At 32.4% G+C, this 20056-nt stretch overlaps 1 protein-coding gene across 2 annotated transcripts; it reads left to right on the plus strand.

The window, feature by feature from the left end:
- Positions 1-186: 186 nt before the first annotated feature.
- Positions 187-9345, plus strand: LOC139495151 (zinc finger and BTB domain-containing protein 17-like). 2 transcript variants are annotated; one of them, XM_071283331.1, is made up of 5 exons: positions 187-249; positions 2381-2495; positions 3754-3925; positions 5550-5980; positions 6994-9345. In XM_071283331.1, exons 2-5 carry the CDS (start codon positions 2445-2447, stop codon positions 9265-9267), a joined length of 2928 nt encoding a protein of 975 aa, XP_071139432.1. In that variant the 5' UTR covers positions 187-249; positions 2381-2444; the 3' UTR covers positions 9268-9345. The 2 variants fall into 2 exon arrangements, with proteins under 2 accessions (XP_071139432.1, XP_071139433.1); XM_071283332.1 differs by having other exon boundaries at positions 249-453.
- The last annotated feature ends 10711 nt before the right edge of the window (positions 9346-20056 follow it).

The raw sequence follows: 20056 nt of genomic DNA on the forward strand, positions 1-20056 counted from the left end.
TATCCGGGACGAAAAGGGTGAATTATTTGCGGTTTACCCTTCACAATCATAAAATTGATTTTAATAAGCATGCCATTTTTTCCCTTCAGAAATTGCATTTAAATCAATACTTTCATGATGATATGGTATTTATTTTTTTATGATAATAGGTTCAAAAACTGCACGAAAAGTTTCTATTAATTCCGGAAAATAACCATTTCCATTTCGGCTTGTTTGATATTTAGATACTAAAGTGACTTTGGAATTTTGGTTTGTATTTTTGCCTCAATTATCTTTCTAAACTTTACCTGAAATCACTCAATATAATGTTTTCTGAAAACATTAATTCAATTTGAAAAATAGGAAAGAGGTTTCAACATTCATTAATGCCTAAGTTTGACACTTTAACCCGATTTGATGAAGAATGAAGGTGACGCCATGCCACCTGAGAATTAACACTATATTGTGAATAAAGTGAGGGTGTAGACACAAATAAAGATATCATACATGATTTGAGGTCAGATATCATGGATATTAAAAACTAAACACTGAAATTTTAAAAGATAATAAACTTCAACATTTACCCACATTACCATGATTACATTGTGTATTCTGAAATATTCTTGCTAAAACTTAATGTAATGTATGTAGACTGAAGTAGAGCTATTGCCAGCTGGTATAATAAATAGTCAAAACTGTAAACCAACTTATTTTCGACGATACTTTATTTCAAGTTTTTTCCCTTCCAGTCCACTTTGCGGCTATCTATTTTTGCGAATTTCTTATTGACATGGATGTACATTTGTAGTTTGATAAGGAAAGATACAAGAAAAAAATATTTGCGACGATTAAAATTGGCGTAATTTTTCTAACACGAAAACCGTGAAAATAAGTTGGTTTACAGTAAAGTAGATAATTAGAGACATGAGGGTGTCATTGGGGTCTTAATAGTCCTATAATATATGCCTTCGCATTATATATTCACTATTTAACGTTTTCATGCTGATATTTTCATTTTTTATTTTTTGTCTAATGACAATTTTTTTTGTAAGTGTTACACGTGAAAGTCAAATTATTGTGCTGTGAAAATAGGAAATGAAGTCTAGCAGGACACTGAAATTACAAAAAAAATGAGAATTACTTACATACATAGTGTAAGTAGAATACAGGAATCTTACAAAACAGTAAGGAGGATCCGGGATCAGAACCCCAAATGAGACCCCCAGACATGTATATTAAATTTATTTGTCTAGAAATGTTTATAGATAAAAAGCCATAAAAAGTATAAAAACTTCTAGTACATTCTTAACTTAAAGAATAAAGAAGTCAGCTATGTTTATGTCAAAACGCCTGGGCGTACACTTAAATTTTAATCTATCATGTCTATAGAAAAAATTGAAAGAACTTGACGTAAGAAACACATCAGCTTTATAATTCTTTCTCCATTGGCTTGTAATTGCAGATCTAATTGACAAAATTTACTTTTCAGTCAAATGGTATCATGTTAATTTGCTAAATGTTTTTCAAACCTGAATCTACTGCGAGTTTTATACTCACTTTGCTTATGTTTCAAACAATTCATTATCTTTTATGGTTTACAGTTTTGTCAAGTCTTTGACATATTTATGACGCCAAAGCGTTAACGAGACATAGTGATCCTAAATTCTGTTGGCAGCGTCAATTCATGGTTCAGTATGATGATAAACTTTTTTTTGTAAATAACAATAACTTTGCCAAACCTTTGTGAAATTTTACTCTGTTTTTGGTCATAAGAGTAAACTGACTGAGCATGATTTGAAGTTAATTAATTTTCCTTTGTTTTACAGATAAAATAAACAGTTACTATAAGCATTTGAAAAGTTAAATTCTGGGGTAAACATCTTTTACACAACAATTTCTTTGTCAAAATTGCATAGAATTAAATGAAACTTCAACAGAATCCAAGCATTTTTACAATTTTTGTCCATAGATTAATTGTCATGAACTTGAGCCAAAACTATTATTCCAGATCAAGAAAAAATATCTAAAGAAAATGTTTGATTTTAAAATCCTGTAATGGATTAATTGATAAATGGAATCACTTTTTGAGGGTAAAATCCCAGACAATAGCCAAGGTTTCCACAGAACTCTTTTAGATACAATATATAGATCTAATACATTGTATCTGACAAATTTACTAACATAAGTAGATGTTTTTCAGCTTTTGTATCCATCTAATTTGCAATAATAAAACTTGCATTTAGAATTTCAGTATTGAATTTCCTTCTTAATATCTTTGCAATTTGGTATTTACATGTATTAGATTTCACATTATCATGATTATTGAAATAGTTTTTTAATTTTCAACTACCTATATTTTCATGACATAGATAATATTCAATACCTAAATTTTTTATTTCAGATCATGGAGAATCAAACTTAGAAAGATCTTGAATAGTCAGTTAGTCTTACATCAGCAGGTCAACATGGAGACAGCTAAAGATAGAAATTGTTACCTAAAGCAGATAGAAAATGCTGTATGTACTACACATATTTTCTATTGTTATAAAGCCCAGGCTTATTGACAAAATTTTTTGTTACTGACTAACAAATGTAAAACTTTGTATTAATAGATTTATTAATTGATTGGTGTTTAACAACACTTTGAGCACTATTGTGTTTTTTATGCCTGTCAAATTTGATTGGTGGAGGAAGCTGGAGAGAACCACTGACCTTTGATTGAAGTGTAATGTACCTGCCTCGTGTGATTTAAATTTGAACAAAGAAACTTAAGAAGGCCACCGTCCAAAACATCTAAAATAATTACTACAATATTAATATTATATATACGTTCCCTATTAATAGAATTTTTGAAGCAAACATAAATTTTAACTCACAACCTTACAGACTAGTAATATAGAACTAAAACCACTTGGCTATCAAGGCCCCTGAAATAACTTGTGGTTTAAAAAGTCGAGTTGAGTAGAAACTTATTAAAATAAGGGAGATAACCAGCTGTCTGATTCAATCTTCTTTGCTTTGAATTAAAATATATTTATATATATACATGATATATGTGACATGCATATAAATGAAAGTTGAATAAACTTTACATATAAATTGTGACTTTGATGGAGAGCTTGTAACTTGGCATTCATGCCTCATCTTCTTATTCATGTCATTATATCTATTGAATTATGATATTAAAGATTTTACAAAAGTATTAAATTGGTGATTTCAAATCACTAGAAAAATCAGAGCAAACATATAGATTTTTCAGATAATGTAGTCAATCAGCTTGTTCATGTATAACCAACAGCTTACTTTACACTGATTTGAAAATATAAGTTTCCTATATACATTTGTACTTTCACTCAGAAAAGGGAGATAATTAGCTTCTTTCATTGTAGACATAATAGAAGCTAAATGTAATTACCTCCCTTATCTACATGCATGTACACATACATTACAATGATTCCAAAGTATATAGTTTTTGCTTGAAATTAAGGAGATAGTGTGCTTTTGTCTGTATAACATGTTCAGCATAATGTCCCAAGCATTTTGATCTTTTTCTCACTGGGATGGCAAAAAGCAAAATCTTTTCCTAGATCTCAACTACATGTCACATGTCAATGTATTCACACTGTAAGAACCCAAGACTTCAATATGTGTGTTTGAGAAATTAATTTATCCATCCAATAATTATTTTGAATATTAAAGATTGAGATATTTTATTATTTTTGTTTAACCATAAATAGATAGACCTATGTAATATTTATGTATATTTACTTTCAGTGTGAAAACTTAACGAGTGAGAATGATGATTTTATGTTTGTGACAATGAACACAGACAGTAAGACATCACACTGTGTGGGAACACAAATTGGAATGGATTTCCTGAACCAGCAGTTAATGGTGGATTCTGGAGAGAGTAGTATCCTGAAAATGTTCAGTAAATTTGTTAAAGGTAAAAGGATGTCATTGTGTTTCTTTTTAAGCAGTGTATCATCTCACTTTAAAGTAAATCTCCTAGGTTTCCAATCTGATAAAAATATTCTGACAAAACTCAGATCTACTTTTTGTTATGGTAAAAGGATGATGTATCAGTCGAAATAAAATTCACTTTCAAATGGTTGAAAGAGTACTAACAGCAACACAAAACACTTTGTTTTATGATAGAATTGAGTTATACACTAAAACATATTATTCCTCACAAAATTAGCGATTAAATTTAAATGTTCAAATATTTTTGAACAAACTAGTTTGATAATAAACAGGATAAAGGGAAATATACTTTATTGTCTGTTCATCCCTCTGTCCTTCCAACCATATACTAGTGTGTCTTTTTGTCTTGATGCAAAAAATAAAATAGTGTATCTTAGCTTTATTTCAGACATTTGAAATATATCTCTGAAGATTCTAGCTAAAATTGAACACACTTCAGAACACTTACAATGCAATTTTTAATTTATGGCAGAATTTACATTTCCAAGGGAAATAACTCCTGAAGAAAAATGATAGCGTTGATTTTGGATCCTCCCAGACTTTGCTGGTATGAACGGTCAACCTTTGATATGAATTGCTAAAAAATCTGGCAAAACTAGTACACTTGAGAGAAACTTCTATAAATTTACATTATGAAAGGAAATAACTTCTGTAATTTTTATGCCCCACCTACAATAGTAGAGGGGCATTATGTTTTCTGGTCTGTGGGTCCGTTCGTCCGTCCGTTCATTCGCTGTCCGTTCGTTCACCGTCCGTTCGTCCCGCTTCAGGTTAAAGTTTTTGGTCAAGGTCGTTTTTGATGAAGTTGAATTCCAATCAACTTGAAACTTAGTACATATGTTCCCCATTATATGATATTTTTAATTTAAATGCCAAATTAATTTTTGACCCCAATTTCACGGTCAACAACATAGAAAATGTGCGAAGTTCAGGGGTTAAAGTTTTTGGTCAAGGTAGTTTTTGATGAAGTTGAAGTCACATCAACTTGAAACTTAGTACACATGTTCCCTATGATATGATCTTTCTTATTTTAATTCCAAATTAAAGTTTTGACCCCAATTTCTTGGTCCACTGAACATGTAAAAATGATAGTGTGAGTGGGGCATCCGTGTACTATGGAAACATTCTTTTATATCCTTATGTGTCGTCTAGTACAAAGCAAAGTATTTTAACATTTCTTCAAACTGTTTTTCTTATAATTCAAAAAAAATATCTGTTATATTTGGTCCTGTATGTTAAGCACCCATCAATCATTAAAAGATAGAAATAACAGGAAAAGTAATGTATTTGAAGACTTACCACCATATATTGGTGACTTGCTGCAGATTAAATAGTTATTTGAAATTATGACTCACAAATAGTGAAAATACTTCCTGTAAGAACTGACACTGTTAAACGTGTACTCCTATTATTATGCAATATTAATATAACAGAACTTCCCATAACTGAAATTGCACAATGCCAATGCTTATGACTTTAGCTGTCTGCTAACAGTAAAATTGATTGCAGTAGTCACCCAATCAAAACTAGTTTTACATCTCAATTACATTATAATATTCAGTTATATAACCTTTAACCTTTTACAGATCAGTATGGTGGACAAGAAATTGAATATAGTACTGAACAGAAGATTTTTACTAAACTATCAGAGAATGTGGATGTGGACACCTCTTCTATTGAAATGAGAAATGTTGTAGATGACAAACTAGATGTATCTCCCACGGATTTGATCAAAATAGCACAAGACAGTTCTGAAAATAAAACATTGTCTTTTTCCAACAACATTGTAGTAGAAACAGAAACTGTTGCTCAGAAAGAGGCTGCCATAGAATCTAATGAGAAAGCGCCTCAGTCAGAAAAAGAAAACTGTCTTTCAGCCAATCAAGAAACTTCTTCTTTATTTACACACAATCCTAAACAGATTGATGATGAATCTGAGTTATGCAGTAACATGACTGATAGAAAGATAGAAACAGTGTGTAAGACAGTAAGGAGAATCGGAAGACCAAAGAAAGAGGTAGACAGAAAATGTCTTTAACTTTAATTGGTGCAACAATTGTTCCTACTTTTATACACTACACCCTATTCAGGGAAATGGTGAAGGGTATATACTATATTGATACATTCTATATCATTTATATAAGCAATATTGCTGCAAAACAATCAAATGATACATATTTGAACTCTGACCATGTTTATTTTAAAACATTCTGTGTTAACCACTTACCTTATTCATGTTATTAGTCATGTACCATCAGCCCAGCATTTCAGGTTTTCACATTTTTTTCTTTGTGTTTAAAGATATTGATTTGATATTTGGTGCAGAGTAAGGTTCCTTTGACTAAATAAATTGCTCAAATAATAGTTTTCTGCACTTTTTGTTGGTCATGCTTGAAGATATTGATATGATAATTGGTATATAGTATTTTGATGACAAGTCACAGATCAATACTATATTTAATTCTGGTCTGATGATTTTGTGCACAGTTATGGTCATTTGACTTCAAAAATTCACTCAAATAATCAGTTTTCGAAACTTTCTTTTGTTATACTTAAAGATATTGACTATATAATTGGTATATAGTTTATCTGACAAGTAAGAGATCAAGTTTGAATTTTGTTCTGATCCGATGATTTTGTGCAGAGTTATGGTCCTTGAAAATTAGATAATAAGTTTTCCTCACTTTTTTTCATCATGCTTGAAGATATTGACTTGACATTTGTTATACAGTTTACATCATGGCATATTATAGATCAATAAGCATTTTTCCCAGTACAATGAGTTTTTAATCATTAGGGACCTGTGTATTGTCATGCAATACTCTCAGAATTCTTGTTACATTTAAAACAACTACTGTGAATTCATTAATTGTGAAATTTGCAAAAATAAACCTCTCGTGAAAAATTTCTACTTTAGGGTACATATATGTTACAACATTAACATGTAAATTTATGAGGTCATTGAATTAAAGATATGTTTTACTTAGATTGCCATAATGAGATGATTCACCTTGTTTCATTGTCTTTCAGGACAAAGCCAGAATTACTGATGGTGAACTGAGAAAAACACGGGAGTTACAAAAATCAGTAGAAACCCTTGATGAACAGATTAGTACAATAGACAAGAAATTGACAAATAAAACACCCAAATCAGCAAAAACCAGTGCAGTTCTGACATCACGTAGTGGAAGAAAAGTTGTCCTGCCTAAATGGTTGCAGGAAGACTTTCAAGAAGTTAAAGAAATTAAGAAAGAACCAGAAGATCTTGATGACTCATATGGTGGTTTACATGTAAACAAGGATACCTTGGTTAAAGCAGGGAGCAGATCGTCCAGGCAAAAACTGAAACAGGAAATGATAGATAATTTCTCCTCTGCTGGAGAAAAGACAATTGGTAAGAAAAAAGGTATTGATAAAGAACCAGATAAGAAATTTGCAAAGAACCAGTTTAAAACTGGATCTGTTAAAAAACCTGCTCAAAAGGAACCAGGTCAGATTCAACAAGGAAGAGGTTCTAAAAGGAAATTAGAAGATTCAAATGAAATAAATGGAGACCAAATTGTTGATTCCCTTGAACCAGATAAAAGTAAAATTATGAAGAAAGATTTTGAATTGCATGACGAAGAAGAAATAGAAAAAGCAGGAAATGTAAAAGTCCTGAAGGAAGATAGCATCGATAAAGAAAAGTCAAGGGTCACATTTGAAAAAGGGGGAAAACTTGGAGAAGACAATGAAAATGATGAATCAATTTTATATGATGCTATTATGAGCAATCATTCAGATGGTGAGAATGAAGAAAATGAAATAAAAGATGACGAAGAAGAAGATTTAGAAGTTGATGCTGATGAATCTGACACCAAAGAGGATAATGATACAGGTGAAAATACAAAGCCATCTACTGGTCGCTGGTCTTGTGGAGTTTGCAATGCTAAAGCCAAGAAATGTTGGTTGGTTCGTAGGCACATGAGAAGAATGCATGATCTTGATAATGATGACTTCAAGCCATGCCGCCATTGTAGGAGAGTTCTAGCTAATGAAGAATGTAACAGATGCCTCGTGAAGGAGGAGAAAAACTTCATGTGTGATACATGTGGAAGTGTATTTACTACAAAAGCACAACTTTCAAGACACGAAGAAGTCCACCTCACTGAAAAAGAGGTTCCTTGTCCCTTGTGCAACAAAAAATTTAAAACTGAGAGGTACGTCAAAATGCATGTTTACAACACCCATAAGAAGCGCTATGGTAAAGCCCTGTCAGCCCAGACAGAGCCAGGTATATGTGACATCTGTGGGAAATGGTTCAGGTTCAAATGTAATGCAGTACGCCACAGAGAAATACATTTTGAAGAAAAGAAATTCGATTGTAGCATATGCCAGATGAAATTCCGTCACAGTAGTTCATTGAAACGTCACATGATGTCTCACCAACAGAAGTCTGACAATATGTACGTGTGTGAACAATGTGGTCGCTCATTTAAAATGAGGCAGACTTTACTACAGCACCATAGGGTGCATGTCAAACAACCATTCCTTAAATGTGAATATTGTCCTAGGGAGTTCCGTACCTACAAAGGCAAAAAATATCACATTCTTAAAGACCACATTGACAAAGCTGGGGAATTCAGTTTTAAATCTTATATTTGTGAACATTGTGGAAAACCCTCCTCAAGTCAGAACGAATATGAAGAGCATCTGAAAAATCATGATGAGAGTAGAACTCATGTTTGCTCAATCTGTGGGACACGATGGGAGACAGTTGCTCAACTAAAAGCTCATAAGAAGAAACACAATGTTACCCCTTTCCGTTATAGGTGCAAAGTTTGTAATATTCCGTTCAAAGAAGCTTCTAAAGTGCGAGCTCATATTCAGAAAGACAGCCATTTTAAAAACTGTGCTGCCAAAGGCTTGGACCGTACCATCGATAAAGTGTCAGATTTAACGAACACAGAAATCGTAGAAATCATCGAATATGATTATGACTTGAATTTCCACAGTGAAGAGGACCTCCAGTTGGAAATTGAAGCTAATACTACTGCTCAAATACATGAAATGCCAGATGAAATTAAAGTTATTCACATTGAACAAAATGAATTTGACGTAACTGGTGGTCAGACTGTGCAAATTTTGAATGAAGAGGGAGTTGAAATTATGTATGATGAAATAAGTTTGCCGCAGGAAGAGATTACAGTTGATGGTAACCAAGTGATCTATCAGGTTGAAATAGACGGACAGAATGCTATAATCTGTGACACGTTAACTTCACAGGCTGTGGAATCTATTCTTAAACTGCAAAGCCAGGCTTAATTTATACTTAAAATCCAGAAAGATTTGTGTTTATTTACTACATAATCGTTGAGAAATAAATAGTTATGATTTCAAAAATAATGCATACAAATGATAATTGCTCTCAAAATTTAAAATTTCTTTTAATCAAGTATAAAAATTTGTCTACATGAACAAAACAGGAAACTGTGAGGAGATTCTACCTCTCAGTCCTCAATTCAAAAAATTACAAATATTCAGGTCATTCACATTTCAAAATAATCAAATGTTTATAGCAAAGGACTCAATTCCCCAAAGGTTAAAATCGGACCTCGGATTGTAATATCATGAATCTATACTATTAAACGAGAAGACCTCATTTTGTGTGTCGCTTCTCTTCTTTCCACAATGAATTAATCAACACGCCTCTGTGTCCTATATGTACATTGCATAGTCGCATTTGTCATCCATTCATATGGTTATTCAGATTGAGTTATTTTGGGAGAAAAACGAGAAAAAAGGCATCCGGATTTTGTCCCGTCATTGGACGAAATTTTAAGTCAGATTAGTTTTCCGGTTTGCGTTTTTCTTTGAACATACATATACTACGAATAAAGTGCATTTTAATTATATCAGCTATCATTTTCAAGTTAACTATCCACGGCGGTCACAGAGTTTATTAAATAGAAGGTTTGTATACTATTTCAATGATCACCATGGATCGAATTGAAAGTAAATACACTTTATTTATATAGTAATGAATGTTCGTAATATACAGATAAGCGCTAAAATAATTCATGTGAACTTTTGATACCTTTTCTGAAATTCTCCAGTCTTTAAACCTTTTACAAAATTCATTGATTACAAAAAAAAGAAGATGTGGTATGATTGCCATGTTGATATAACTCTCCACAAGTGACCAAAAATGACACAGAAATTAATAACTATAGGTCACCGTATGGCCTTCAACAACGAGCAAAGCCCATACCGCATACTCAGCTTTAAAAGGCCGCGACTTGACGATGAAAAACAATTCAAACGAGAAAACTAGCGGCCTTATTTATGTACAAAGTGAGTCTCATTGCTTTCATACGTAGTGTAAGCGGAATACGGGAATCTGACAAAACAGTAAGCGGGATCCGGGATCAGAACCCCCCTTTTTTCCCCCAATGAGACCCCCTACAAAATATGAACGAAAAAACAAATATGTAACACATAAACAAACGGCATGCAGCCACTGAATTACAGGCTCCTTACTCATGTTACTTAAATGTTCATAGCATACTAAAGGTATGTTCATATTGAAATTGATAGAAAACCAAAATTTGGAATTTTGGAAATAAACGAGGAGGAATGAAAAAAAAAAACATTTTCCAATAACCTATGACTAATGACACTTTTGCTGAAATTCTCCAGTCATTTTTACAAAATTCAAACAACACTTTACATACTTTAAACTACGCTCTGAATGCCCGCGATTTCGCGGGTGTGTTCTAGTATTTTTTAAAGCAGATCAAAATATTGCCTATTTTACAAAGAAACAGTTTTGAAATTACTATTTTTAAACAAAGAATAATTTCTTTTTTGCATTGTTTTGCACTGAACAATATAAATTTTGGAGATCAGATACCTGAATTATGCATTATAGTTCATGATGAAAAGTAATTTTTGGTCCAATTTTCCCCCAATTTTTAACAGCATATATTATAAGCATAAATTTCTTTAGATGCCTACCTTGAACCTGAATTTTGTTATGGCTAGGTATTTTTATATTGACCTTTGCATATTTTGATAATAAAATAATTTGGTTCTAAGGTTTTCCAAAACTGTTCCTAAATCTTGTACATGTTGTAGGTCTAAAAAAATGCACAAAATCATCAAATTTTGACACTATCACCATGGCCTGGATGTGCCCACTTTGAAGTCTATTGTAAAAGAATTGAAAATTATTGTTTTTGTCTTGCTTGACAGAGTCAAAAAGCAAGACATAGGTATGCTGTTTCAGGTGGCAGCATTCAGCTTGGTATTAGCATTGACACAACTCATTTACATGGCGATTGTTAACCCATGTACCTTCAGTAATGGTTCATTGACTTTGAATATTTGCAAAACTTACATGTTAAAGTGTTGCAATTTTATTTCAACATTTGCATTATCGAAAATACAACAAACAAGACATATCTCAGTTAAGGCATTTTATTTCTTTATTTCTGTAAATAAGCCATTAAAAAAGAGAACATATGTCATGTGTGTGTGCACTAATTGTTTTAAATCTTCATAGTGATAGAAAATCTAAATTGTGCACAAATGCTCATTTGTAAAGATCTGTATGCTTTTCTAGATATCCTTCAAATAATATCAGTTGACTCTTCAGGAGTTTCTCCAAAAAACTAATTTCGACTAATGTTGATTTTTATACAATCGCAAAAATTTAAAAAAAATTTGGTCGTATATTGGTTTCAGGTCAACGGCGGAGTCAGTGTTGTCCAAAGACAGACGGTTTCCAAATAATGACTTTAGTCTAAGTAACTAAAAATTAATAAAATTTTAACACAAGGTTTATAACTACCAAAGGAAGGTTTAGATTGATTTTTGGGGTGATGGTCCCAACTGTTAAGGAATAAGTGGCCAAAAAAATAAGCATTTTTGTAGTTTCCAGACAATAAGTTGTGTTTGAATGTATGAATCTTTCTGAAAATATATCACAAGTTACCATACTTTGTAGGGGAAAAACATGTTTTTTCTGGTTAAAGGACAATTGAGACAATTTAAAAGCAGTTAAAGGGTAAGGTTAGGTAGTCCAAATCAATTTTAAGAGCACTGTTTGATTACCTCCCTTACACTGCTTGTAAATTTTGTATTAAGAAATGATGATTGTCTTGAGGTGATTAGCTGTCAATTTTTTTTAGCAATTACTATTAACTAATATTAATTTTAGCCATGACTATGTACCTCCTTTTATATTTTAAAACTTTTATGATGTATTTAAATGGGTAATTATGGTTGCAAACTCCATTAGAAATTTGAATTGAGATACTGACCTTATCTTGAGGAAAAGAATTTTTTGGGGGGAATAAGGGAAAGGGGGAAGTAAAAAAATTGGAGGGGGGGGGGGGGGCAATTTTTCAGATTTCAGAAATTAAAAGAAAATTTCTTCAAATATATTTTTTTGGTGGTTGATATTCATGATATTCAACAGCAAAGTTTATTACACAATTTAAGCAAAAAACCGGTGTAAATTTTTTTTATTCATTGTTTTTTTTGGGGGGGATCAATTGGCAGTAGAAAAATGTATTGCACGAAGGCATAAAATTAAATATAAATTCAAATCATATAACTAATTTACAGTATGTATCAAAAATTTGGTTCCACCTTCAGACCTGTATCAAGCGTGAATATTGTGTCAATATTGACCCCAACTTTTTATGGTTGGACATCTGCGGTCGTATCTAGCTGTGCTCACCAAAGCAATTTAATACTTTGTATATAGATGTCTCATGTTATGAATTTTCATTTGTCATTTTCCTTTGTCCTCGACCTCAACCTCATTTCCATGGTTCAGTGACTACTTGAGGAATATTTGGTACTGCTAATTATATTATGAGTAATAGGATTTATACTATTTAGTATGTGCGTGTCTTCAAAGTTTTCACGGCTGTCAGACAGTTTTCATTTCATGGATCAGTGAACAAAGTTAAGTTTTCATGATCAAGCCATTTACCGGTATCAGATACTATAAAGCAATAGGGCTACTATATTTGGTCCTCATTTTCATGGTTCAGTGTTCTCAGTTTAGTTTTTGTGTTTTTGGTCTCTTTCCTTAAACTATTTGCAATAGGTCCACTATAATTGGTATATGGAAATATTCTATGATGTACTACATGTCAGTCTCACAGAGTTTATTTGACCTTGACCTCATTTTCATGCTTCATTGGTCAATTTTAAATGTTCATGGTTAACTTAACTTTGTTTCTTAAATACTAAAAGCAATAGGTTAACTCTATGTAATGCAAGGTAAGGTGTACATGTGACTGGCATAGTTCATCTGACCATAACTTTATTTTCATGGATCATGTTAAGTTTATGTTATAGTTGTAGTAAAGCTTTATATTTTGGACTATCAACATAACATCATTGGTAAGTGAAAGAGACGCAATATTTCAGCGTGTGCACTCTTGTTCCTGATTTTTGCAGTTTTTATACGACCGCAAAAATTGAAAATTTTTTGCTCGTATATTGGTATCACGTCGTCCGAAGACTTTTGGTTTTCGCACTATAACTAGAGTATAAGTGAATAGAAATCTATGAAATTTAAACACACGGTTTATGACCATAAAAGGAAGGTGGGGATTGATTTTGGAAGTTTTGGTCCCAACAGTTTGGGAATTAGGTGCCAAAAAGGGCCCAAATAAGCATTTTCTTGGTTTTCACACTATAACTTTAGTAAGTTTAAGTAAATAGAAATCTATGAAATTTTGACACAAGGTTTATGACCACTAAAGGAAGGTTGGGATTGATTTTGGGAGTTTTGGTCCCAACAGTTTAGGAATTAGGGGCCAAAAAAAGGGCCCAAATAAGCATTATTCTTGGTTTTCGCACAACAACTTTAGTATAAGTAAATAGAAATCAATGAAATTTAAACACAAGGTTCATGAACACAAAAGGAAGGTTGGGATTGATTTTGGGAGTTGAGGTTCCAACAGTTTAGGAATTAAGGGCCCAAATAAGCATTTTTCTTGGTTTTAGCACTATAACTTAAGTATAAGTAAATAGAAATCTATGAAATTAAAACACAAGGTTAATGGCCACAAAAGGAAGGTTGGGATTGATCTTGGGAGTTTTGGTCCCAACAGTTTAGGAATAAGGGGCCCAAAGGGTAAAAAATTAAACTTTGTTTGAATTCATCAAAAATTGAATAATTGGGGTTCTTTGATATGCCGAATCTAACTGTGTATGTAGATTCTTAATTTTTGGTCCCATTTTCAAATTGGTCTACATTAAGGTCCAAAGGGTCCAAAATTAAACTAAGTTTAATTTTAACAAAAATTGAACTCTTGGGGTTCTTTGATATGCTGAATCTAAACATGTACTTATATTTTTGATTATTGGCCCTGTTTTCAAGTTGGTCCAAATTGTGGTCCAAAATTAAACTTTGTTTGATTTCAACAAAAAATTAATCCTTGAGGTTCTTTGATATGCTGAATCTAAACCTGTATTTAGATTTTTGATTATAGGCCCAGTTTTCAAGTTGGTCCAAATTGCGGTCCAAAATTAAACTTTGTTTGATTTCAACAAAAATTGTATATATGAGGTTCTTTGATATATGCCTAATCTAACCATGTATTTAGATTTTTGATGTTTGGGCCCGGTTATCAGATTGGTCCACATTGAGGTCTAAAGGGTCCAAAATTGAACTTTATTTGATTTCATCAAAAATTGAATTCTTGGGGTTCTTTGATATGCTGAATCTAACCATGTATTTAAATTTTGGATATTTGATCTTAATAGGTAATGTCCAATTTAAAATTTAAAGTTTTTAAGTTTAAGTTCTTAGACCACATTCATTATGTGTCAGAAACCTGTGTTGTGTCAACTATTTAATCACAATCCAAATTCAGAGCTGTATCAAGCTTGAATGTTATGTCCATACTTGCCCCAATGTTCAGGGTTCGAACTCTGCAGTCGTATAAAGCTGCGCCCTTCGGAGCATCTGATTGAATGATAAATAAAAAAAAAACACTATGAGAGCTATGCTAAACGTTAAATTAATTGGTCAAGTCATTATGTGACGGGGAAACTTTAAAGTGGGGCAGGGGAACCGGACCCCTTATGAAGCCACATATATAAGTATGTATTAATGGTTAATGCATATAATTTGTTACTTGTTTCACTTCAAACATTGCTTAGCTTGCCCCTTAAGCTTTCCTGGATCCGCATCTGACTCAAAAGTGAAGTTTAATCAAGAAACCTATACTTAAAAGTCTTACAAATAGTTAGAACATGACGTTCAACGCTCGTTTTAGTTGGGAAGATCGAGAAAATACAATACTTTGGAGAAACTTTTCACGTGACAAACAACAAAATAAGAGAATAAAAACAGAAATGACAATACCATCTATCTGAATAACAAGATATATTACCCCCCCCCCCCTTTTACTTCCACCTTTCTTCAAGACTAGACTTCGTGAACTTTGCCATTTCCCGTATATTTATTTTTAATGCAAGTGCCAACAATTCTTTACTTATATTAGCTTTGGCTTTGATCATCCAATCAACATTCAACAAGAATCATATAATACTATCGAAGACATTGTCGGTTATTACAAAGTTGACATGCCATATCCTGACACTTTGTATGAATTTATTTCTTCCTTTTCTGATTGGCTTGTTAGGGAGCTACCATTTGATTTTTATGGGGGGGCTAGGATGAAAAATTTTGTCCTGCTTTTTTTTTTAATTGTAATCTCTGTCCTGCCTTTTTATTTTTTACTCTATTCGGTCCTGCCTTTTTTTTTACTAGTTTATCCTGACTTTTTTTACACAAATTGTCATCCTGCCTTTTTTTTTAACAAGTTTCTCATCCTGCCTTTTTTTTTTACTCAAAACTCCTGTCCTGCCTATTTTTTTCAAATTTCATCCTAGCCCCCCCATAAAAATCAAATGGTAGCTCCCTTACTTTAAAACTCTAAAATTATATATACATTTTAATGAAAGGAGATTAAAAGTACATTTAAACAGGAGTGAAAATATGAATGACTGATTGTTCTTTGCTTAATGTCCAGTGTCAAATATTGTATGCGTATATCAAAGACTCTGAACATCTCTCACAAACTGAACTACTGGTATTTATCAGTTATGTTTGAAGAATTTCGCATAGAAAAAAGCTCCGTTTGCGAATATTACAACTATCGTCTATTAACTTAATTTCTGGTGACGTCATTATAAATGTTCCACAACTTTTGTCTGTGTCTTGTTGATATTGTAGATCCTCGTTGTTAATCAATGTATTAGGACCAAATATATTAACAAAGGGTTCATCATTTAACCATTTCCCTTGCCTCATGCCTACCCAAACACGTAATCTACCTGAAAGAGTGTAAAAAACAAGTAATTTTATAGAAAAAATATTTATTGCAGGTATATGGATCTCTGATGCTGTGAATTGAAGTAAAGAATAGCAGACTCTTTAACAATTAAAGTCATCTTATGTTTGCAAAAAAAAAACCAAACCCAAATCTTCTTAATTATTCAACTGTCTTTTTTCTACATCCATGAAACTGAATCATAAAATATTACATACCATTTTCTATATTGATAACTATTGATACAATCTACATTTAGAATTAAGATAATTATACACCCGTTGCATTTGTTTGCACCTGTCCTTATTCAGGGACATGATGTTCAGTGGTTGTCGTTTGTTAATGTAGTTCTCGTTTCTCGTTTTTATTTTATGTACATTAGACTGTTGGTGACACCGTGTTCCTGTTTGAACGCTTATATACTACTATTTTTTTGGGGCCCTTCATAGCTTGCTGTTCGATGTGAGCCAATGCTCCGTGTCGAAGACCTCACTTTGACCTATAATGGTTTACTTTTATAAATTGTGTCTTTGGTGGAGAGTTATCTGATTGGCACTCATACCACATCTTCTTATAGCTATATATGACTTACAATATGAATAATTGAAAACGACATCTCTTATGTCGGCTGATGTTATTGTAATGAGATCTGCACCGTCTCCTTGGCAATGTACCCTGGCATCCTGCCAAGTTTTGGTAACAGAATAAGGCTTAATACATCGGTTAACATCGGGGAAATAATCATAACCTGGTAAAACACAACCTGAAACAGAAATGTTAGTGTTTCACAGTTACGTTAGCTGTATTGATCTATATATAAATTAATGCATCGTATAGATTATATGGCAGGAGACTTTTTGCGCCAATTACTGTTTTAGGGGATTATTGGCGCCGCATGTTTTCACCCAAATGTATCTATTGCGCCAATATTTGGAAGTCATTCGTGCCAATTAACCTGTACACGTATCTATCATCCTTTAATGTTTGTGTTTTGAACACTATAGTAAAGCTACAAGCTACTACAAACATTAAATTGGCCCGGGAAGTACTCATGCAGCAGCAGTAAGCAGAAGATATGTTTTATAAAAGGAAACATTTACCGTGTAAACTTCCGGTTAAAGGATAACGATGTAATTTTAAAACAGGTGGCGCAAACGTAGCATTGGAGAAAAAAGGTTGGGACTCAAAAGGACACATTTTGGCGCAAAAGATTTCTCCAGATTATATACACGAGTGTAAGGCTAATTAGAGGGCTTCATTTATGTTTTTTAACAAGTTTTTGCGATTTTTCTCCATTTTTCCCTTAATTTTGTATATTTTAGCAACCCATCATTATCATTTTTGACCATTAGTTTTCCTTTATAATTATTTTTGTGTCCTTTATTCTCTAATTTTGTTTGTTATTCCCTATATTGACATCATACAAGTCCTCACACATTACAAAAAACACGAAATAACAATCTTATCTTTAATGCGTTTCCCTCGGTTTTAGTTTGTTTCCCCGATTTTGTTTTTTGTCCATTGGATTTATGAGTTTTGAACAGCGGTATACTACTGATGCCTTTATTTATCTAATTTCAATTGAGATAGTTGTAATTTACCATGAAATTAGAAAATAATAATAATTTAAAAAACAGTAAAAGAAACGGATACACTCACTGTATATAGAAATAAGAAAACAAAGAAAGTGGTTTTTTTTATAATTTGAGTCATAAAAAAATTACTTTATTATTGTGACTATCTCTCTCTTTAGAGGTGTACCTTGTTTAGGAAACCCACTTTAACGTTTAACATCGCTTTAGAAACTGAAATGCCGCTAATGACATAAACTACTTTTACTCCACTTGATAAGAATTTAACAACGGCAAAAATATTCGGAAATTTTACAACATTATACAAACTTTGAAATTATAAAGAAACTGAGGTTTCAACTCCCCCAGGCAAAGTCGACCTTAGATGTATTTGGCCTTTTTTAGGTAGATTTTGTTACACAGCTTTTCAAATGTTTTGGTTCCTTTGCTTTTAGTGGCGGATTCAGAACTTTTTATAAGGGAGACTGAGTGATCACTGACTGATCTTAGGATTTGCCCACTCCAAGTTTTACACAAAAGAAGGATCCTGGACCCTACCCCCCCCCCCCCCCCCTTGGATCCGCATATGATTTTCCAATATTTGGGTGCTCTCGATGAAGATTAATCTAGAAAGCATTCAATTTATAACGTGTTATTTTCTGTTTTTAAAAGAGCTGATTCCATTTGAAGAATAAGTTGCCTGCTTATAAATTAATAAAATTAAAATTGTCGAAAAACGTAATAAGAAAGGTTGTCGAATTTTGAAGCGAAGAAGCATAAAAAATATGGAGAATGCGTCACCCGTTTATACTTTCTTAACACATGACATGGGTAAAATCTCTTTGTTCTTATTGTGCTATAATCTCGATAATGCACAGCAAAAGTGTGCATTAACTTCCTCAGATATACTGCACATTTAGATATCGCCGAGTGTAGCGAGACTGAACACAATTTTTGACGATGTTATGTTAAAAATTGATATGTTTTTCAAATCAATGGGCGGGACATAAAATATGTTATAATATTGTGTGTACCGCCATATAAATCTTAAATCAGTGTTTCACAGTCAAACCAGATAATGATTATATTTTGTAATTTCTTCCAAAACAAAAAGTATTTTAGAATTACAAAATATCAAACTAAAATCTGATTGTGATTATTTTGTGCTTAATGAAATCTGTATTACGACTATTAAGATTTGTATTCCTTTTTTGTGATTATTTTGAAAACAAATTCAATAAGGATCATAATATATATAAGTTTGTACAAAACAGAGGCGGGGAATAAGCTGCAGATCAATTGTTTACATGCGAATTTCTTCAAAAACTAATACAGTAGAACAAAACTTTGGAGGGGAGGGGGAGTCAAAGATTGAAAAGTGGAACCATTTGTTATGTTAACTTAACATTTTTAAGACACAATTCTCCTCGATTCATCTTCCTCAAAGCATATTTTTGAGGGAACGAATGGCAACCAATCTATGCACAATTTAAAAGTACACCAAATGGAACTAAAACTGTAGAAGATGTTGGTTATACGTCAATATGACAGCAATTAAACAACAAAAACAAACTAATGGCTACTAGAAGGCTTTATATAGTGACGTTGTGCACGATATTGATGTCACTTTTGGAAATATGGGTTAGAAGACGGGTTATTCCAATTCAAGCTCTTATCCTATATAATAAATAGACATGTTATGCATATCATTCTAAAGGAAATAAACCATAGAAATCAATAATATAGATGATTTTGTGCTGTGTCTATTTTTTAATGAAAAACTTTGCTCATTTCGATGCCTATAACGTCATTTCAAGGGTGTCCCGCTGTTACAATTTTGTTTTATGTGCGTCTTTGGAGTCCCAGTGCGGATTCATTAGTAAGTAGAATGGTTTAAAATTTTACAAAGTTATTGTATACATTTAACGTTAAATGAAGTAATAGACGTTTTAACTGCAAGAGAAGGAAGGTCGCCAGAAGAGTTGAAATAAAATAGAGAAAAAATGTCCCAATTAGCTGCTCAACTCGTAAAAAAACTTTCTGTCTTCACTTTCATAAGATATAACGGACGAAAATAGATTTTAATAATATCAGAAAAAATTAAACATGTCCCGAAGAAGCTATCTGAAGTCATCATTATGTAACTGCGGTCTTATTTTAAAAAACATCGTCATTTTC

Source organism: Mytilus edulis, chromosome 11 (genome assembly GCF_963676685.1).
Source record: "Mytilus edulis chromosome 11, xbMytEdul2.2, whole genome shotgun sequence".
Classification (NCBI taxonomy): Eukaryota; Metazoa; Mollusca; class Bivalvia; order Mytilida; family Mytilidae; genus Mytilus; species Mytilus edulis.

What these genes read in the sequence shown, in the direction of transcription:
- LOC139495151 (XM_071283331.1), top strand. Translation starts at nt 2,445, where the DNA reads ATGGAGACAGCTAAAGATAGAAATTGTTACCTAAAGCAGATAGAAAAT. An exon ending in TAAAGCAGATAGAAAATGCT is followed by an intron (nt 2,496 to 3,753) that starts GTATGTACTACA and finishes ATTTACTTTCAG; the next exon opens with TGTGAAAACTTAACGAGTGA. An exon ending in GTTCAGTAAATTTGTTAAAG is followed by an intron (nt 3,926 to 5,549) that starts GTAAAAGGATGT and finishes AACCTTTTACAG; the next exon opens with ATCAGTATGGTGGACAAGAA.